The 22,500-nt window shown below is 45.5% G+C and overlaps 2 protein-coding genes across 3 annotated transcripts in view; both read right to left on the minus strand.

Moving 5' to 3' along the window:
• The window catches only part of ptprnb (protein tyrosine phosphatase receptor type Nb), a 27,036-nt gene extending 11,068 nt beyond the window's left edge, over positions 1-15,968 (minus strand). Inside the window, exons 1-13 of one of the 2 annotated variants that reach the window (XM_076992631.1) lie at positions 15,732-15,968; positions 12,202-12,252; positions 11,184-11,294; positions 10,768-10,873; positions 10,564-10,605; positions 7,665-7,788; positions 7,164-7,494; positions 5,194-5,328; positions 4,949-4,971; positions 4,482-4,741; positions 4,108-4,194; positions 3,597-3,676; positions 2,398-2,462 (exon numbers count right to left, since the gene is read on the minus strand). In XM_076992631.1, the coding sequence (XP_076848746.1) occupies positions 2,398-2,462; positions 3,597-3,676; positions 4,108-4,194; positions 4,482-4,741; positions 4,949-4,971; positions 5,194-5,328; positions 7,164-7,494; positions 7,665-7,788; positions 10,564-10,605; positions 10,768-10,873; positions 11,184-11,294; positions 12,202-12,252; positions 15,732-15,807 (1,491 nt within the window). In that variant the 5' untranslated portion in view covers positions 15,808-15,968. The remainder of the gene's footprint in view (positions 1-2,397; positions 2,463-3,596; positions 3,677-4,107; positions 4,195-4,481; positions 4,742-4,948; positions 4,972-5,193; positions 5,329-7,163; positions 7,495-7,664; positions 7,789-10,563; positions 10,606-10,767; positions 10,874-11,183; positions 11,295-12,201; positions 12,253-15,731) is intronic. The other variant, XM_076992632.1, reaches the window with a different exon arrangement.
• Positions 15,969-16,117: 149 nt separating this feature from the next.
• The window catches only part of dnpep (aspartyl aminopeptidase), a 7,701-nt gene continuing 1,318 nt past the window's right edge, over positions 16,118-22,500 (minus strand). Inside the window, exons 4-15 of the mRNA XM_076992633.1 lie at positions 22,265-22,378; positions 21,923-22,048; positions 21,685-21,809; positions 21,506-21,593; positions 21,268-21,375; positions 20,983-21,060; positions 20,684-20,764; positions 20,294-20,454; positions 19,866-19,905; positions 19,621-19,722; positions 16,669-16,836; positions 16,118-16,395 (exon numbers count right to left, since the gene is read on the minus strand). Of these exons, the coding sequence (XP_076848748.1) occupies positions 16,345-16,395; positions 16,669-16,836; positions 19,621-19,722; positions 19,866-19,905; positions 20,294-20,454; positions 20,684-20,764; positions 20,983-21,060; positions 21,268-21,375; positions 21,506-21,593; positions 21,685-21,809; positions 21,923-22,048; positions 22,265-22,378 (1,242 nt within the window). The 3' untranslated portion in view covers positions 16,118-16,344. The remainder of the gene's footprint in view (positions 16,396-16,668; positions 16,837-19,620; positions 19,723-19,865; positions 19,906-20,293; positions 20,455-20,683; positions 20,765-20,982; positions 21,061-21,267; positions 21,376-21,505; positions 21,594-21,684; positions 21,810-21,922; positions 22,049-22,264; positions 22,379-22,500) is intronic.

Raw genomic sequence — 22,500 nt, forward strand, 5'->3', positions numbered from 1 at the left:
CATACACACACAAACACAACACACACACACACACACACACACATGCCTGTGCGCACACACACACACACACACACACACACACATGTCCGTACACACGCGCACACACACACACACACACGCCCGTGCGCACGCACACACACACACACACACACATACACACACACACACACCCCCGTGTACACACACACCCGTACACACACACACACACACACACACGTACACACGCGCACACACACACGTACACACACACACACACCCCCCGTACACACACACCCCCGTACACACACAAACACAACACACACACACCCCCGTACACACACACACACACACACATGCCTGTGCGCGCACACACACACACACACACAGACACATGCCCGTACGCACGCGCACACACACACACACACACACACACACACACGCCCGTGCGCACACACACCCCCGTGTACACACACACACACCCATACACACACACACACACACCCCCGTACACACATGCGCACACACACACACCCCCCCGTACACACATGCGCACACACACACACACCCCAGCACACACACACACACACACACACACACACACACACACACACACACACACACACACACACCAGCACACACACACACACACCCCCCAGCACACACACACACGCCCGCACACACACACACAGGACAAATCTAGGATCTCAAAAGGAGGTTGCACCTCCCACCCTGTTGTCTGGGTTACCATGCGGCTCAGTGGGGGCAGCAGTTGCCATGGTAACATCGGAATGCTTGATGTAAGCCCTTTGGCCATCAAAAGTGACAAAAAGGAGTTAAAAAAGAAAAGAGGAGAAAGGAGGAATACGGGCTCTTCAAGTTCCTGCAGTTCAACTAATCGCTCACAGATCTACAGAACCCTCCCCGAAACCTTACCGCTACACCAACGCAGACCACACAGGACCCATTACATCATCACAGGACCCATTACATCATCACAGGACCCGTTACATCATCACAGGAACCGTTACATCATCACAGAACCCATTACATCATCACAGGACATTACATCATCACAGGACCCATTACATCATCACAGGACCCATTACATCATCACAGGAACTATTACATCATCACAGGACCCATTACATCATCACAGGAACTATTACATCATCACAGGACCCATTACATCATCACATTCGTGCCAACTGCACTGACCTTGTCGCCACAGCAACCGCCTCACCTGACATCACTGTCTGTGAAGAGTGAACTCAGGGTTCCTCTCCATTAGCCCGGGGGATTTATTCTTCGTTTCATTTTTATTCGTTGATTTTATTCATTGCATACGTATTTATCCGGTAGTTCCAGATAAATACAAACTACACTAATTACACTAATGGCCAAGTGTTTCCATATCATTAATATTAAATCAAAGTGCATTCAAAGTTTAGGCTCCATTTTAATACAATTTATAACTGTTAAATGTAAATAAATAGCAATCTCGACTCAAATCAATTTTTCATCTACGTTGATATCTCGAAGATATTACAGATGTCGCTGTGAAACAGATAAAACGGTAAAATAAATGAACAAAACGACACAACATCTGTTATTTGAACAGAGGAGAAGGGACCAGGCGGCGTGTGTCCCAGCGCGTCTCATTAAAGATGTTCTGTAGTTGGACCAACACCTCCACATCCTGCAGGTCTGGACCGGGACACCGGGACACGGGTCTAACCCTAGTCCTAACCCTAGCTCTCATGAACGGACCAACACCTCCACATCCTGCCGGTCTGGACCGGGACGGGCGAGCCGCGTCTAGACACCAGAATAAAGTTTTAACGCGCTCGGCGGAACTCACCTCCAAAACGACACGCGCTCGTCGTGTTCGTGCCGGTGTCGGTGTCACGCGCTCGGCCCGCGCTCACGCGACGTCTTTAGGCTCGTTCGCCCAAACGGCTCGGTCTCCGGTGCGCGTGCAGCGTTAAATACGCCGCCGGTAACGCAGGACGGCGCACGTTAACGAAAACGGACGTCGGTTTTTATTTTTTATTTCGCGAGCGGGCATGCGGAGAGGAGCGCGGGTGGGATGACTCTCTCGGCCGCGCGCAAATGAATCCCGAGCGCGCTTGACAGTTTGACACTTATGAAGTCGTTGTCATGGCAACAGCGCGAGCGGTGACGAGGGCGAGGCGGGAGGGGCGCGTGCACGGGGCGCGTGCACGCTGAGAGAGAGAGACCCTCTCGAGATGTGAGTGACATAAAATGGAGGAGGGAAAAAAATCCAGCGGGAACAAGTGAAGAAAACTGGGCTGGAATAATGAAAAGAGAGACGGTAGTCCCGCTACTTCCTCACGAAGACACGAACAGGCAAAACGAGCGACATTAGGCATAATCTGTGGCTGTGGGGTATAAACGTACCTCTCCCACCCCCGCATGAAGCACTTTCAGTCCAGTCTCAAGCTCTAGAAAGTTCTTCTCAGCCACTGTTCAGAAAACAAATAAAAGGAATCAGAAAACTATCAAAAGCTATATCATAGACAACAAGGGTAGCCATGAAGAAATCCTAACAGGTGCTTTGGGGTGCGTTTCTGGGTGTGTATAGTACAGGGTGTGTGTAGTGCAGGATGTGTGTAATACAGGGTGTGTATAGTACAGGGTGTGTGTAATACAGGGTGTGTATAGTGCAGGGTGTGTATAGTGCAGGGTGTGTATAGTACAGGGTGTGTATAGTACAGGGTGTGTATAGTACAGGGTGTGTATAGTACAGGATGTGTATAGTACAGGATGTGTATAGTACAGGGTGTGTGTAGTACAGGGTGTGTGTAGTACAGGGTGTGTGTAGTACAGGGTGTGTATAGTACAGGGTGTGTGTAATACAGGGTGTGTATAGTATAGTGAGTGTGTAATGCAGGGTGTGTATAGTACAGGGTGTGTATAGTGCAGGGTGTGTATAGTACATGGTGTGTATAATACAGGGTGTGTATAATACAGGGTGTGTATAGTACAGGGTGTGTGTAATACAGGGTGTGTATAGTGCAGGGTGTGTATAGTGCAGGGTGTGTATAGTGCAGGGTGTGTATAGTGCAGGGTGTGTGTAGTGCAGGGTGTGTGTAGTGCAGGGTGTGTATAGTACAGGGTGTGTATAGTACAGGGTGTGTATAGTACAGGGTGTGTATAGTACAGGGTGTGTATAGTGCAGGGTGTGTATAGTGCAGGGTGTGTATAGTGCAGGGTGTGTATAGTGCAGGGTGTGTATAGTACAGGGTGTGTATAGTGCAGGGTGTGTATAGTGCAGGGTGTGTATAGTGCAGGGTGTGTATAGTGCAGGGTGTGTATAGTATAGGGTGTGTATAGTATAGGGTGTGTATAGTGCAGGGTGTGTATAGTGCAGGGTGTGTATAGTGCAGGGTGTGTATAGTGCAGGGTGTGTATAGTGCAGGGTGTGTATAGTACAGGGTGTGTATAGTGCAGGGTGTGTGTAATACAGGGTGTGTATAGTACAGGGTGTGTATAGTACAGGGTGTGTGTAATACAGGGTGTGTGTAATACAGGGTGTGTATAGTACAGGGTGTGTATAGTACAGGGTGTGTGTGGCAGAAGTCCTTCTCCACACTTACCAGCCTTCTCCGCCACTTCTGCTGTGGTCAGGTTCTGACTGTTCGGGCGAACTCGGAACGTGAGAGTCGGACCTACCACGCTGTGAACAGAACTCATGGTCACACACACCAAATGAGAACAGGCTAGTAAACACAAGGAACTCGGGGTTGGGCTGGTGGTCCAGGGTCAGGTGACCCCACTGATGACCCCAGGGTAGGGCTCCCCTGTTGGAACCCCAGGGGTAGGACTCCACCTCACCACAGCTTGAGCTCAGGGCACCAAAGGGTGCAAGGGTCAGGGTTAGGGTCAGGGTTAGGGTCAGGGTTAGCATCAACTGGGTTATGCTGAGTCATATAGAAATGTGTCAGTTTAAGTATTTTGTGAGGAAGCTTAAATCTTTCATAGTGTAAAATGAAGTGTGCTTGAAATTGTAATGGCGTTGTTGGCCATCATCTTAATTGTTTACTTCATTTTGGGCATTTACAGTCTTGGGTGTTTCTCTGGATCTTGTTCCACTGTCCCTCAGCATACCTGATATTGATGAGAGAGTCTGTGGTGAGGTGTATCCTCTTAGTCAGGGTCTCCAGCAGATGAACCCCATCAAACAGAGAGAGAGGACTGCAGAGAAACACACATTCACACACCAGCCACGCCTACATTCACAGGGACCCAGTCACGGACTACACAAAATACACAACACATCTACACACACGGACAGACAATCAACCTGCTTGCCTGATGAGTAATGAGAGTGTTATGAAGTATGTAACTAACCACTTTTATACCCTGGATGTCGGCTTTTAAGACCAAACCACAGTGGATGCCAATACACAGGAATTCACTCGAAATGCAACCACACATCACAGACGTAGGCAGATGTTTGGACGTTTGGACAGCTGTTGCACCTCTGGTTTGTGGTGATGTAGCCAAACTCTTCCTGATTCTTGGCTTCATTTCTTCCTGGCATGGACTTGCGGGACCATTTCCCTCCCTTGTCCTGTTTCATCAGGGCCGCAGGGCCCAGTACGCCAGCCCCATCTGTGATGTCATTGGTCTGCAAGGGTCCAGGCATGATGGGGTCTTCTGGAGCAGAAGACGTGGACACAGCGGTGGACATGGGGGTTTTGTCCACTGCGTGGCTCATTTCTCCCTCAGTAATCTTCATCTGAAAAACAACATCAGCTCAGGCCATTTTGCAGTCATTTTCAGTTCATGATAGTTCAGTGAAATCCTCATGGTCAGTCTATTTCTGCAGTCAGTGAATATACTGCCTTCTGCTGGCCATGCCATACAGATATAGAATAATCAATAACTAATACTTACACTGTTAACACTGATTTAGCATGCATAATTGTTTGGTCGTTGAGCTTACCAATTTCTGAGGGGCTGATGAATCTGCAGTTTGATGGAGAGGGAATGAGGAAGCCATTACTATCTCAACACAAGTCAACATAACAGAGTTCCCCCCCTTAACTTTCATTTGTGCTGTTGTTTTCTGGAATGAAGCGTGCAGAACCTTAAGTAAATTAACTGGATCTGCTGAAGATCCAAAATGTTTGTGGACGATCAGATGAACCAGATGGTTATGGCCAGAGGGCTGGACTGGGCTTTATTTACCCGGCCTGTGAGGGACAGTGGGCTCGTTCTGCAGGAGCTCCAGGACAGTAAAGAGGCGCTCCATGTCTTCAGAGTTCAGGCGAGACATGTCCACGCCATGCAGCAGACGCTCAGGCACATTCTGCTGAGCAGAGCCTGCACGCAGGAGGCAACACGCAAAGAGTCAGAAGGCATCAAGGGTACTTCAAGAAAAATGCATGCAGAGAGCTGTACACACACACGCACACACACACACACACACACACTCTCACACACACACACAGAGTAATGTGTTTTAATAGACACTGAATTTAATTTTCTTCCTTTCTTTCACAGTTCCAGTTTTATATCTGTTGTATTCAACTGTTGTTTTCATTTATTGAGTGTGAGCAGTCTAGATGCATTTGTACACTGCATAATTCATCCAGCTGCCGCCATTAGCAGCCACATCATATATAAAAACCATTTTCAGTGGCAGCAAACCACAGTTCACACAAGAGGCGCTCTGTCCTACATCACACATGGTCTTGGGCCCCTGAAACGTTCCTTATCTCATCATTCAGGTTTATGTTATTCTGTCAGGTTATGCTCTGTTATGCTTTTTATGAACTTTTACTAAAGTCTGAGCTTTTCACTAAAGTGAGTCTTTTCTGTTTTTCAGGTTTTCCAGTGGTTTGCATTGTGCAGAAGGGTTAGGGCACGATTAGGGTATGATTAGGGTACTGTTAGGGCATGGTTAGGGTATGATTAGGGTACGGTTGGGGTATGATTAGGGTATGGTTAGGGTACGGTTAGGGTATGATTACGGCACGGTTAGGGTACGGTTAGGGCATGGTTAGGGTACGGTTAGGGTATGGTTAGGGTACGGTTGGGGTATGATTAGGGTACGGTTAGGGTACGGTTGGGGTATGATTAGGGTACGGTTAGGGTACGGTTGGGGTATGATTAGGGTACGGTTAGGGTATGATTTGGGCACGGTTAGGGTACGGTTAGGGTATGATTTGGGCACGGTTAGGGTACATTAGGGCACGGTTAGGGTATGGTTAGGGTCACACTGGTGCATTCTTCTGTGTCTGGTAGATATTGAGACATCTATGCCTACATCCTGCATTCTGTTTCAAGTTGTGACAAGGGTGTGATAGGGTTGTGATTAGGCCATTTTTCATGATTGACAGCATTCTTCTGCTATCCACAAATGTTAGGGTTAGGGCAGGGTTAGTGTTATGTTAGGGTTAGGGCAGGGTTAGTGTTATGTTAGGGCAGGGTTAGTGTTATGTTAGGGCAGGGTTAGTGTTATGTTAGGGCAGGGTTAGTGTTATGTTAGGGTTAGGGCAGGGTTAGTGTTATGTTAGGGTTAGGGAATGTAGTCATGTCAGGTTCTCAACTGTGGATTCAAGTTTTTTTTATGTACCTACCAACCACATGACTGTGGCATTCTGATATCTCAGAATCAGCATGTTTTTTTACACTTCTTCAGTCCTTATGTTGAGAGACAACAGCATTAGATTTCAGCTAGAATATATCAGTTAGAAGATATTAGCTAGAAGGAGCAAGAGACCTTTCATTATTTCCCTTGTGCAGGACCTGATAATGGAATCACCCAGTAAAAGAGTTAATCCCACTATCAGACTCCTGAGTGGGACATTGGGAGGGGCTACATGTTTAACACGTACATTTACATTTAAATTTATGGCATTCGGCAGACACCCTTATCCAGAGCGACTTACATTTTTATCTCATTTTTATACAAGTGAGCAATTGAGGGTTAAGGGCCTTGCTCAGGGGCACCTCAGTCATGACCTCAGGTCTGGGGATCGAACCCATGACCCTCAGGTCACAAGACCAGTTCCCTAACCACCAGGCCATGACTGCCCCCTGGGGTTTGGTCGTAGCTGACCCAACACGTGTGCTGTTCACCCAATAGAGCCAAACAACAAAAATGGTATGAATATCCACTTTCAAACACAGACTCGTACTGAGACTCTACTCACCATCAAGCTTTCCAGGCTCCTTGGGAGTTTTCTTCTTTTGTTGCTGGCTGCTAACCTCCATGACCTGGGAATTGTAGTCCTTGCTGTAGTCCAGTGGGAAGCTGTGTTCCTGGAAAAAGGGTGGTGTGGAGAGGGGTGTTGCCACCCGGTGGTGGGAGGCTGGCTGTGCAGGTGAGGAGAGAAGGAGAGATACCAAGTCCTGCAGCAGCTGTGTGTCCTTCTCCAGGGGGTGAGGACGGGCTCCACCTCCCCTGGGACGAACAGACGAGGCAGGGAACATGTCTCCATCCAGCAGATTTAGAGATCGTTCTTCTTCACCTTGATAACCATACTGGTGCAGCGAGAACATACAGAGATTAATGAAATGGGGGCAACCTGATACTTCAGCACAAAGTGATTTTTTTTTCAGAAAACACAGATAATAGGGCATTACCTTGGACTGTGTGTGTGTGTGTGTGTGTGTGTGTGTGTGTGTGTGTGTGTGTGTGAGTGTGTTCTGACCTTTTGATAAGTGTATGGTTCCAGTCTTTGCATGTGGAGAGAGGACTGGGGAGGATCAAGCGTCATGTAGTCCATGTACAGTTGCATTTTTGGTCTGGTCTGGTCTGTCCCCACTTTATCAGATCTGGAGATGATTGACACATGATTAAGGGGATAAAAAGAGGAGGAGCAAGAAGTGGAGAAAACAAAAATCAAGACAAAGAAGACAAAGATGAAGTAGTGAATGGATGAACCAGGTATGGAAGACAAAGATGAAGTAGTGAATGGAGGTTCAGGTGAAGAAGAACGGACAAGAATGAGGACTAAGTGTAGCTGCTCTCTGCTATCCTTTGTGCAAATCGTTCCTCTGCCATTTTAGCTACAACCAAACCCCAACAGGGTCAGCTACAACTAAACCCCGACAGGGTCTACTACGACCAAACCCCGACAGGGTCAGCTATGACCAAACCCCGACAGGGTCAGCTATGACCAAACCCCGACAGGGTCAGCTATGACCAAACCCCGACAGGGTCAGCTATGACCAAACCCCGACAGGGTCAGCTATGACCAAACCCCGACAGGGTCAGCTATGACCAAACCCCGACAGGGTCAGTTACAACTAAACCCCGACAGGGTCAGCTACGACCAAACCCCGACAGGGTCAGCTACGACCAAACCCCGACAGGGTCAGCTACGACTAAACCCCGACAGGGTCAGCTACTATGACCAAACCCCAACAGGGTCAGCTACGACCAAACCCCGACAGGGTCAGCTATGACCAAACCCCAACAGGGTCAGCTACGACCAAACCCCGACAGGGTCAGCTATGACCAAACCCCAACAGGGTCAGCTAACCAACCACCAAGAGTGTCCACTACAATCAAACCTCGACTCATTCAGTTATAATCAAACCCCAACAGGGTCAGCTATGACCAAAACCCCAACAGGGTTTTTTTGCTGTATATATTTTCTTCTGCCAGCACAACCTAATTCTCATTATTATACCGTTTATAAGCACAAAGCTAGCACGTATTAGTTATCACTAAGAACATAGTTTTAATGCTACATTTCATGTGATGTAGCTTTATAAAACGAGCCCTGTTAACCATTTGCATGTAGTTTTGTTGTTGTAGGTGAAGGCTTTGATAGTGTTTTAAAGGCTCAGTTCTACTAATCCCACTTGAGCTAATGCACTTGACCCCTTTCACTACAGCACTAAACTCAGGATGTCAGTAGACAAAAAAGCCACAGAGCAGCATCGAATTCGGTTTATTCTACCCTTATTCTACATAATGTCAGCTATGTTTACCATGTGAGTATGTAGTATTTAATTCCACAATAATACGCACAATAATAATGTTTCTAGTGCTAAAACATTTTGTGATGCTTTAAAAAATATTTTAGGTGTTCCCTGACTGAGCTGTCCACTTTACAGGAGCTGACTGCAGAGGATGTCCATGCTATCACAAATCACACCAGTCAAGTCTCCTCACTCAGAGAAAGGGCAAAACAAGAGATTCAGAACTACAAAGACACGGCTGCTGACGTCAGGTGATCCTGCAGCTTGGTGGGGGGAATAGAAAGAATAACCACTGATGTCGTCAGGTCTTGCATGCAAGTGTGTGTGTGTACAGGCATCTAGGGTTAGTGTGGCAGTGTGAAACTGAGATTACTAATGTTGGCTGTAAAATAAACACTGTGTGTGAATAATGAGTCTGTTTTTGTATCTTCTGTCAGAAAAAGGTTTTGGTATTAGTATCGAATAGAAAGAATCGTATCGGTATCAAACATTTTCAAACGATACTCAGCACTAGTCCACAACCCTGTACCCACAACACTGAGTCCGCAACCCTGTGTTCATAACTCAGAGTTGTGGACTCTCAGTCAACAACCCTGTTTACACAACTCGGTGTCCACAACTCTGTGTCCACAACTCTGTGTCCACAACTCTGTGTCCACATCTCTGTGTCAAGTTTCCCGGATGGCAGGAAACTAGTGGCAGTCTAGGCGTTTTGAGGAAAATTAAATCAAAGGTTCTCCAGTTATTCCAGTAAACTCAGTGTACAAGTGTATTTACCTCTACCACAAACTAAAGAGTTCTGAGTAAACTGAAATTCTTATGCACCTCATTGGATTTTTGTGACACTACAAAATAAAGATGTTTTTACTCTGTCTGGGCATCTATGAGCTACGTGCCCTTCGAACTGTGTAATGCTATCAGCTCATGTAGCACTTCAGGTGCTCATGCAGTGGAGTCTGGGGAGAATCTATCGATCTATGTGAATGACAGCACATTTACTTTGCTAGCTGTGATGAGTATCTGTGGAATCTTGGAAGTATTGTGCTAGTCTGCAGTGAGTGAGGAGGTGTCTGAGACTGATGGAGAGAGACAGCCACTACCAGGCTTGGATTGAAGATGATTTCTTGGGTTTGTGGGATATATCCAAAGCCCCTGAATGTCTGGACTGGCAGACAGAACCCTCAGAGCAGTCTGTGGGACCTGTTGGTCTACCAGTGTTGTAGTTTTAGTGGTAGGATTACAGGCTCTGATAGGAGTTAGGAGCTTATGCAGCATTAAGAACATATGCAAAACATTTTCAGGGTTTTTCTCTGAAGTATTTCCTATATTTTATTACATTTTTATTGTAAATCTTCAGTTCTGTCTCCGCCCACTCTAGCGTCAGTGAGCTGTGCTTGTAGACACTACTGAATTTGTTAGTTCAGAGCACATTTTGACACTGAGCAGGTGTGAACATTATAGTACAGTAGTTAAAACAGTACATTTATCCTGTTATTTAGTAGGTCTGACCATTAGATGGCAATAACAGTTTTGAAGTGTATAAAGTTTCTAAAACCACTTTGTGTCTGTTGATCTTCTATCTGAAGAGGTGACGTGGTAACTATAATCATATTCACTCACCTTACTTCCTGTTGCTCAGTGTAATATGGACGGTTCAGATTTCTAAAAAACAGAGTTCTAAGGTGAGAATTGTGTCTGTGCTTGCACTTTTATTACTCAATGTTGATTCAATATGCAATTGTATTTATTTTTTATTTCATATGCATTGGCATTTTAATTTTGTATATCAAATAAGACCAATTATTTTGGGTCTAGAAGGCGTACTCAGAGCGAGGAACCTTCTTCAGGACAGATGGCAGCGGGACTGTCTCAGCTTTGCTGAGTTCCTGATCGATGATCGACTGTGTGACCTCATCCTGCCAGTTAAGCCCTGAGAAAACCAGTGACGGGACAGACCCATAAACCCATGTTAGGAGGACACTGAACATACAGGTATAATGACATGTGAGTTGCATAAATGAACTTGGTTACTATAGCAACACATGAGCCATTTAATGGTGTTCATATCAAGGTTTTCTGATAGATTTTTTTTCTATACCACAATACCACACTGAGTAATATATATATATATATATATATATATATATATATATATATATATATATATATATATATATATATATATATATATATATGTGTGTGTGTGTGTGTGTGTGTGTGTGTGTGTAGTTCAGACTGACCTTCACTCATGAGTATCTGCAGTAAAGACTGCAGCCTGTCCAGTAGGGCAGACGTCACCCTGTAGCGGAAGACCTGCTGTTGCTGCGTGATGCACTGTCCAAACAAATCATCTGAATAGAGACAGCCAGGGAGGACACACACACACACACACACACACACACACACACACGAGCTTAACAGGCCTGTATACTGTACACAAAACTAGAGTTGTGCTATCGGGATTATAATGAACATACTGGTACTAAATGTATTCATCAGTCATTCCCTCACTCTATAATGTATTCATCAGTCATTCCCTCACTCTATAATGTATTCATCAGTCATTCCCTCACTCTATAATGTATTCATCAGTCATTCCCTCACTCTATAATGTATTCATCAGTCATTCCCTCACTCTATAATGTATTCATCAGTCATTCCCTCACTCTATAATGTATTCATCAGTCATTCCCTCACTCTATAATGTATTCATCAGTCATTCCCTCACTCTATAATGTATTCATCTTCATCTTTCCCATATGTACAATTATAAAAGGACAGGGTTAGAGTGGCCTCAGTGATGTCAAGGTTACCATAGAAACGGTTAAGATCATTGACAATGAATAAATCTAGATGATGACAGAATACAGTGTTGAGAGAGGACTAATTTAACATGCTCACACAGGCATTTCCCAAAGAAACGTGCACACAGTTACATTGAAAGTGCACACAATATCATTAATAATATAGTATGAAATATAACAATAACATCATGATTCAGGAGTAGACGTGCTTAACAGTTTATTTAAGCATCAGGCCAAAGAAGAGACAGAAATATACACAAAGATTAAAATTGTCTGGAAAGGGTCTGATGTTAAACATTATCAGACAGAGATAGAAGAAATGTGCAGTATCAAACATGGTACAAGTGACAGACGTGCACCTGAGCACACACACACACACACACACGCGCGCGCACACACACACACACACACACACACACACACACACACACACACACACTGCTTATATACTCACCGTCCCAACAGAGCTGGTCACTCGAGCAGAGATTCCCATCAAACATGCAGCCTGTGAGAAGAACAGCTGAGTGAGACGGTGAGAGTGAGACTGTCTGAGTGAGACGGTGAGAGTGAGACAGGAGGACAAGCACTGTGGTCACCAAGTGTGAGGGGGCAGGTCAAAGGTCACTAACTATGTGATGGAAGCAAAGTGCCGGGGCTTCTAGAGCAAACATGTCTCAGCAGGTATGGTGTGTGTGAGTGAGTAATTGATAAGACTTGATAACTTTTAAGCTTTTCTGATACTTGTCATAGCACAAATAGTGAAGTTCACGCTCACCAGGCAGATCGCCAACCTTATCACCATCTTGACCACCAGCCAGATTACCAGCCAGATTACCAGCCAGACCACTGGTTTAATCACCAGCCAGATTATCAGCCTGATCAACAGCCAAGATGGTACAGTGCAAATATAATGTATATAGCATGTTTTTCTCTAAGTGCTTATATTTTATTTATTCACTATTTCTCTATTTCATTCCTGTACTATATCATCCAGTGTGGCCAGCAAATTCATTGTACAGGGAAACATGTTTCTACTGTGCATATGACAATAAAGCTTTGAATCTTGAAATGTTGTGGATATCAGCAGTGTTTCCACTCTCGTATTTAGCCCCATAACAACCGACAGTCTGATCTAATTTGTGCATCAGTGACATTATTATCAGGGACTATTCATCATATGCTACCATGACAACAGCCAAGCAGTGATTCCAAGCTCTTGGTTAAGAGAGAGAGTTCATCATTACGTCCGATTGTTACAATAAGAAATATGAAGCCGTTCATCGTTACGTCCGATTGTTACGATATTAAATATGAAGCCGTTCATCGTTACGTCCGACTGTTACATTAATAAATATGAAGCCGTTCATCGTTACGTCTGACTAACATTAATAAATATGAAGCCGTTCATCGTTACATCTGACTGTAACATTAATAAATATGAAGCCGTTCATCGTTACGTCTGACTGTTACATTAATAAATATGAAGCCGTTCATCGTTACGTCTGACTGTTACATTAATAAATATGAAGCCGTTCATCGTTACGTCTGACTGTTACATTAATAAATATGAAGCCGTTCATCGTTACGTCTGACTGTTACATTAATAAATGTGAAGCCGTTCATCGTTACGTCTGACTGTTACATTAATAAATATGAAGCCGTTCATCGTTACGTCTGACTGTTACATTAATAAATATGAAGCCGTTCATCGTTACGTCTGACTGTTACATTAATAAATATGAAGGCAGCTCTGTGCTTCCCTATTATTCTTGTTTGTTTGGGTTAAGAAGGCCCGAGCAGAGTCACGCTACTCGTGTTTGTTCAAAATCTACAGACGAAAATTCCACAGCTTCATCTCACAGCTGTCCTGGGGCTTCCTGAGTGTGTGTGTGTGTGTATGTGGGAAGGAAACTGAACTATGGTAGAGAGTGAAAGTTGAAGAGAGAGAAAGTATTAGAGGCAGAAGAGATTATACTGCCAGTGACTCATATCAAATCTCCCCCCAGAGGATGAAAACAGTAATGAGAAACATGTGGGACGTATCCAAAGATTCGGACACCATTCCAGGACCGACTAACATCAGATGTATGAATCACACTTCAACATATTTTGAATGTATTGATGTTTTATACTGTGTGACTATTACAAGGAAATGGACACAGTACACAGAGATGGATAAAAAATACCCTATAATTATAAATAAATACAAACTGCTGCAAAATATTCACTCCATCTCCAAATAACACACACATTTTCTAGTCATGTAAATAAATAACATAACACACATCTTCTAAAGTCAATTTCCCTATGGGATCAATAAAGTGGCTTTAACATACACATATCATCCATGATTAGAAACACCAGCCTTGTACCACTGTCATAAACCACCTCATCATTTACACTTGTGTTATAGGTGCAGTTACTCAGTGTAGCCCATTTATTGACCCACGATAACGGTGTGACGATAGGTGTTACATTTGTGTATACACATGTCAGTTTCACTACAAGGGAGAAAGTGTTGTTATGTAACAATATCCAACCACAAGCAATCATGTAATCAGATACTGGCTATTGGTGGAGGCTGAATGATGAATCAGTCAAATTTCTAACGGTTCATCTACACGTTATTTATTGTATAAACGCTTAGAATAAAGCATGTGGTTCGTGTTTTCGCTTTGGAATTAAATACTTCACAGAGATTTGAAGTAATAGTGACCCAATTTCTAAATGCCAGTTCTTCGTAGGCCCTGTCCGTGGTGCTGGAGTAAATCTGCACAGCGCTGCGTTGACGCACTTCGCAGAGCCGATACGAATCGAACCGTACTGACAATTACGGATATCGCCCCTCGTGCGCCAGAGAGTAAGCACGGGTCAGAAGTACAGGCGTCGGAGTGGCTCACTCTACAGTCTTAAAGTCTATTACAATCTATTACACTAGTACTGCACTTTAAAATAGTAGATTTATAAACTAGAAGCATCTCTACACATGTCTTCACAGCTGGAGCTAAAGTTGAAAGTTGTTGACCTAATGCTACAATATTCTATAAATGTTCGTAGGTGGCACACAGTGTCAAAACAGAAACCCCCCCCCCGACAGGCAGTGCACGCGGCGGGGGTAATGCAGACTATTGGTCCAGCGTTATTTCATGGATGAGTCATAGTGTATGCGGACAGCTCCGTGGAAAAGGCGATACCATTTCTGCAGAAACTCCGGGCTTGTGTTCACACAGAAAAGGCGCAGTAAGCAGTGAAAAAAAATATTTCCTTACATCCACTGTTTACAACAGAGATCTCAGCAAGTGTAATAAGAGCTGAATTACGGTCAATAGCGCTGTGATCTAACCGATTTAAGTTCTTAAACGCTTATGGCCATCATTCACAGATTTCATGTTTAGATTTACATCTTTCTCATTCGTGTTTCGTGGATTTAAACTCGACAACGACGGCGATCACAGACCGCAGACCAGCTGCCCGTTACTGCGGAGTCATGAATCACGTTCCCCCTCTCACGTTGTATTGGTAAAGGAGACGCACTTATTTCAGCTATGGCATTACGGCGTCCAGACTTAATTAATGACGTCGCCACATATTGGGTCGGTGAAATTATTTTTGAACATAGAATTTACAAGTTCCACACCGAAATGATTAAACATATGGATGCACACGAGTGGAGTTAATGCAAAACAAACAGTGGTGAAAGGCAACGATTTTAGTTATTATATAATAATAACTATTATTATTATATAGTAATAATATATAAAGCATTCGAAAGTGTAAAACAAAGTACATAAATGATCCCAACAGCAGCGAGATTCTGATTTTATCCGTTGTCCTACTGTCAGAAACTAAAGAAAAAAGCCAACTGCTCCACGCCACGAGAAGCACCTTTAAATCGGTGCTCGTACATCCTTGTTTCAATCTACTTTTCCTTCAACCTGTAGCTCGTTCATTCAGATCGGTAAGCATGTTATTTTGGTGACGTACCGTATTTACCGGAACTGCCCAGCCGGTAACACGCAGTCATCAAACCGATGACCATCCAGAGTCGCGGGGACTTCATGTTCGCTCCGTGGATCCACGAACTCGCCCTGGGTTCCTCACCACAGCCCACGTTATGCCCACATGTCTAGTTTCCAGCGAGCGAGGTGGCGCGGTCTCCGGGAACACGGGGACTCGTGGTGCGGTGAAGACTGGGAAGAGGAAGGCGGACGGAGAGAAAACCCGGCACGAGGATCACAGCCGCTCCGGTATCTCCAGAACACGGGAGACCCACATCTACGTCACGATGATCCACTCACGCACAAGCGCCAGTCAACAACACACACACACACCGCATTGGACAGAAATGGAAAACGAAATGGACTCTGAAGTGTAAATGAAAGCTTTATTGTGCACTTAACGACACTGCTGCAGAGAAACAGTAACTCAGCGTTATTAAAAGTGAAATCTGTGTCTCTTTGGCTTTGATTTCTTTGATGGCACAACTGTGGAGAAAGACAGTGAGAAGTAAACAAACAATTTTTGTCTGTTTTTTGTTTTCCAACAGAGCCACGAGCCTGTGGCCACCTGCCCAATAGTTGTGTAGTAACAAAGATGTCTAGTCCACCACGACTGAGCGTCTCACCACTGGGAAGTGTTCAAAGAAGCCCTGCAGAAGAGATAAAGTAACACCAGTTTGGCAAGAATTATTACACACACATCATTCACAGGCATTACCAATACAATACTATAACCAATACAATACCAATACAATACCACAACCCCGACGTACTGGTGAACAGTATTTGTTAAGGTTGTGTGTAGCGTTCAAGCTGAACTAGTTTAAAGGTTTGAGAGACACCAGAGCTCAATTATTCTCCAACAGTTAGGACCATGTGACGGGTTTGCAGACCTGTAGATGATGAGGATGATGAAGAGTTACCTTGAAGAGGCTGATGGTCTGGTGGACCCCCGAGGTGCAGCACATCTCCCTGATGGAGTGCATGGCCAGCTGGGGAGCTCCGAGGTCCAGCACCGGCATGCCGAGCTTGGCCGCCATGATGGGCCCGATGGTCGTCCCACAAGGGCAGTCATTACGCACCATCACGTCCTGCAAGACACGTGTGTGTGTACGTGAGCAACGTGAGATACACGTGTGTGTGTGTGTGTGTGTACGTGAGCAACGTGAGATACACACGTGTGTGTACGTGAGCAACGTGAGATATACGTGTGTGTGTGTGTGTGTGTGTGTGTACGTGAGCAACGTGAGATACACGTGTGTGTGTGTACGTGAGCAACGTGAGATACACACGTGTGTGTGTGTGTGTACGTGAGCAACGTGAGATACACACGTGTGTGTGTGTGTGTACGTGAGCAACGTGAGATACACACGTGTGTGTGTGTACGTGAGCAACGTGAGATACACACGTGTGTGTGTGTACGTGAGCAACGTGAGATACACACGTGTGTGTGTGTACGTGAGCAACGTGAGATACACACGTGTGTGTGTGTGTATCATGGGTTAAAGCAGGAAATTTTCATTTGACTGAAATTTTTTCCTAGCAAAAGACAATGCCAGCAATTACTGAAAATGTAGTGTAGTTGGGACACAGCCTCTTTTGCCTAATTCTACACAATAAACACATTTAGAAAGTATATTTATCTAAACAGCCTGTGTAAGGAGAGAAGAGAGAATCTCTTAAGCGACAAAATGCAACACCTGAGCAATAAATGTACACAAATGTTTATATAATGGAGTTATCTGGGGGTCCTCTTCCAGAAAATTATTTAAAGATTAAGTCAAATTTAGTGAATCCTGGTGAGTTTTAAAAGGTATGATGGAGATCAAAAACTATGAGGACTATGAGAATCTATGTTCACAACTGTTCACACTGTCTTCTAACTGCTTCCAAGAAAACTCACTTGACTTCTATACTGTTTTGGTGATCTCATGCTCAATAAGGTACTTCATTAGACTGTAAAAGATAACAGTTCTGTATCAGTAACAATTTACTGTCTCATTCGGGCATGTTGCTTATTCTTTTTATAAAGACTTCAGAACTGGAGAGTTTTCAGGATTACGCGAATAACGTACTGTACGCAGTTATTTTATCCTGACGTCGCCCTCCTCGGTCCCAAGCCGCATAACCGTGTATTCTTCCGCCGCGCACACCAAACACCAAGTTCCGTTTACGACGCACGGATCAACGTTAAACTTAAATAAGTTAAATATTTATACATATACTCAAAATGATTCGAAATAATTTGATTTTTCAGCACATTATTTAATGGTGGTTTATTTTCAAAAGGCCCAATCTTAACGTCTTCACGTTCTCTCGTGTTTCGTCCTGGAATTACAAGAGGCTCGTATTTGTTAACGTAATACAAGAGAACTGTTCAGTCAGACAGATATTTGTTGTGAAACGAAGTAGTTACAATTTCAAGCATGTTCAAGTCCTTTAGCCTAAATTTTAGCACTTTTCAAACCTGGAACATAATGCAACATTAATTTTCGTCAGGTAAATGTTCCTTCCCCTGTTTTGAGGGGTGTTTCATTATACTACCAAAGAATGTGACGCGCCAAAATGCCTCCGCCGTTTGCGCAGGTTTGCGCGAGTTGTGCGGAGTCACGCTCTACGGTCACTTGCGAAAGTATAATCCAGCCAGGCAGGAGGGAGGTAACTTTTCTACGTAATGTCTGAAAATCAGAAGGCGGGATGACCCGCAAGTCAATCAAATGACAGTGCTGATGAGCGCCAGTGAGAGAATCATATTTTGACCACAAAACAGACAGCACACGCGTGTGTGGTTTATTATGATTTGACGGATTGAGACACAAGTGTGCATATGCGAGGACCATGAGACACGTGTATATGTGAGACATGAGACACAAGTGTGCATATGCGAGGACCATGAGACACGTGTATATGTGAGACATGAGACACAAGTGTGCATATGCGAGGCAGAGCTGGACAGAGCGAGGCAGAGCAGAGTCCTAGACAGACAAGATAGACTTAAGAGTGAACAAAAGCCCAGAAGAGAACGTGAGGAGTTAAAGAGGTGATATAGAGGTTATAGAGGGGCTAAAGGGGTTATAGAGGGGCTATAGGGGTTATAGAGGGGCTATAGGGGTTATAGAGGGGCTATAGGGGTTATAGAGGGGCTACAGAGGTTACAGAGGGGCTATAGAGGTTACAGAGGGGTTATAGAGGGGCTATAGAGGTTACAGAGGGGTTATAGAGGGGCTATAGAGGTTACAGAGGGGTTATAGAGGTTACAGAGGGGCTATAGAGGGGTTATAGAGGGGCTATAGGGGTTATAGAGGGGCTATAGGGGTTATAGAGGGGCTATAGAGGCTATAGAGGGGTTATAGAGGTTACAGAGGGGTTATAGAGGGGCTATAGAGGTTACAGAAGGGCTATAGGGGTTATAGAGGGGCTATAGAGGGGTTATAGGGGCTATAGAGAGGTTATAGAGGGGTTATAGAGGTTACAGAGGGGCTACAGGGGTTATAGAGGGGCTACAGGGGTTATAGAGGGGCTACAGAGGTTACAGAGGGGCTATAGAGGTTACAGAGGGGTTATAGAGGTTACAGAGGGGTTATAGAGGGGCTATAGAGGTTACAGAGGGGCTATAGAGGGGTTATAGAGGGGCTATAGGGGTTACAGAGGGGCTACAGAGGTTATAGAGGGGCTATAGAGGGGTTATAGAGGTTACAGAGGGGTTATAGAGGGGCTATAGAGGTTACAGAGGGGCTATAGGGGTTATAGAGGGGCTATAGAGGGGATAGAGGGGCTATAGAGAGGTTATAGAGGGGCTATAGAGGGGCTATAGGGAGGTTATAGAGGGGCTATAGAGGGGTTAGAGGGGCTGTAGAGGGGTTATAGAGGGATACCTGAAGAGGCACTTCCACTCTCCCTGCGATCTCCCTCAAGATGGCGGCTGTTACAGCAGTGGAGGCGTACCGCTGGTTACTGTTAAACTTTATGGCTGGACCCTAGACCACAACAGAGATGCAACATCAACAAGTCAATGAGGCGTTGTAATCTGTGTGTGTGCGCGCACCCAGGTGTGTGTGTGTGCGTGTGTGCGTGTGTGCAGCCATGTGTGTGTGTGCAAGTGCATAAAAGAGGTTCACACCTTATGGAAAGATGGTCTATGATTCTCCTCATGTTTTTCTCTGTGTGGCAATAAACATAACGAAGACATTACAAACCAGTCCACATGTCCCCATGTCCACATGTCCACATGTCCCCATGTTCACATGCTGACAGCCCAATTACTTACTTTAAATGTCCCCTTTCCCCTATTTAATTTCCTTCAATATCATTTTCTTAACAGCGATTAATATACATTTTTAATACTTATTATCATCTAATCAACACATTTGCATAATGAGATGGAGAGATCATTAAAGCTGCAGAAGGTGAAGAGAAACATTCACAGCCAGACACACGGTGTCCGCCGTCCACACTGACGGATGTGACGACTCTCAGTACAGCCTGATGCTGTCACACCGTCTCTATGTTCAACATGTTTGTGATGCCACGGTCCCCATGGCGACTGACTGGTAGTTGGGATGCAGGGCGTGGGCCATATCTGCGCTGATCATGAAGGAGAGGGGCGTGGCTTCCTCCAGGGCGGTCAGGTTGCTAGAGCTGGACGCCAGGCGTCGCAGAATCATCTCGGTCAGGTTGGACTGAGCACCCTGAGCGCTTTCTGATCCCACCTGCAGAGGAGAGGACGAGGTCATTATCGGGGTTCACCTGCAGGTCATTATCGGGGTTCACCTGCAGGTCATTATCGGGGTTCACCTGCTTCCACTGGAAACCCCTGCTGTTTACAGACATTCCTACACGTTGTTCACCGCCACGGTGAACTGAGACTCAATAACAACACTTATGATACACATCTGTGAAGTGAAAGAAATGAATTAAACTGGTTAAACTGGTTCTCACCTCTTCATTGTCGTAGAGGGAGATCACACGGATATTAGTCTCTGTTGACAGAGAGGCAGCCGTGCAGGAGTCTATCAGAGCCTGAAAGAGACACACCACTCTGGGTCCATCAATCAATCAAATTTTATTTATATAGCACAGCGCTTTTTACAACAGTTGTTGTCACAAAGCAGCTTTACAAGTGTCTGAGTCCTAGCCCCCAGTGAACAAGCCAAGGGCGACAGTGGCAAGGAAAAACTCCCTAGTTTGTTCCCGAGTTGAACACACCACTTTGGAGAAGTCAGAGACATGAAACCCACCGTAAGCGCACAGAAGCAGCTGTGAAGGTTATCCAGGCGAGGAGAGAAGATGAACTCTTCATACAAACCACCAAGTACCTATAAAGTGTGTGTAGACACAGACACAGAGCATATGATGAACACACTGCCTCTGATTAACAGATGTAACAGGTGCCCTGTGATTACTGCTCCCCTCCAGATGGCACTGGAGGAGGAGTTCTGCAGTAGCAGGCAGGACACGCCCCTCTGGCAGGACACGCCCTCAAACAACCGACCTGGACCAAGCAGAGAGCACAAGGCACGCACCCCAGGCTGAGTGTCCGCCAGGCAGAGCTCGAAGTCCAGCAGGGAGTCCGGCTCCAGGCCCAGTTCTGAGCAGAGCAGTCGCACCAGGGCTGGGTGGTGCTTCTCCGCCTGGGGGGAAAACACACGACACCACCCACTTGAGTGGAACACATGACACCACCCACTGGAGCTGCTGAACACATAACTCCACCCACTGGAGCTACTGAACACATGACTCCACCCACTGCAGTCGTCTTACTGTAGTTGTTGCATTTGGAGCATCTCCACAAACAGATGTGGTGCCGGTCTCCAACTCCTCCTGAACCACAGTGGCAAGGAGAGGCACTCTGAGACAAAACACACACACACACACACACTCTGAGTACTCTGTGCTCTCACATATCCGCTATATTTCCCCGAGCTCCACCCTCTGCTCACAGGTGGTTCTCCTTGTTTGGCCCGAAGGAGTCGTTGATGTCCCTCTGCAGGTGGATGGCCAGGTGAGGGATCCGCAGTATGGGGCGCTGGATGTGCACAAGACGATGAACCAGCTTACCTTCACTCTGTACACACACACACACACACACACACACACACACACAATTATCCATACACAGATGTGCTCATGATCCAGTGTGAAGTGAGTGCATGGTGTTCGTATCTTATCAGGTTGTACCTTGACCATGACACGACCAGCCACAGTCAGATCTCTATCAAACCAGGTGTTCCAAATTCCTCCACCATAGCACTCCACACCGACCTGCAGACAGCCCAGCCTCGTCTTTCTGGATCGGGGCTTCACCTGAACACACACACACACACACACACACACACACACACACACACACACACACACACACACACACACACACACACGTTCAGGTCTCTCCGTTCCCCTTACGGCACAGCAGGACATCGAGTAGAGATACACTCGTGTGTCAGACGGCGTCTGCATGGCGTCTGCGTGGCGTCTGCGTGGCGTCTGCGTGGCGTCTGCGTGGCGTCTGCGTGCTCTCACCCTCAGACACGGGCTGTCCGTGTGGGCTCCAATCATGGAGAAGCCGTTGCCTGGTTGGTACAAGCCACCCACTGCAAAGGCGATGATGGTGGAGTAGTTCCGGGTCACAAAATACTGTTGAACGAAAAGACTCAAATGAAAAGGGTCACAAGGGAACCTGGGGTTCTGCACAAGCAGTGGCAGCACTTACGAGCTGAGCCATGCGTTATCAGATACGTGTTATCAGACACATTGAT

The sequence above is a fragment of the Brachyhypopomus gauderio genome, unplaced genomic scaffold (assembly GCF_052324685.1).
Source record: "Brachyhypopomus gauderio isolate BG-103 unplaced genomic scaffold, BGAUD_0.2 sc95, whole genome shotgun sequence".
Taxonomy (NCBI): domain Eukaryota; kingdom Metazoa; phylum Chordata; class Actinopteri; order Gymnotiformes; family Hypopomidae; genus Brachyhypopomus; species Brachyhypopomus gauderio.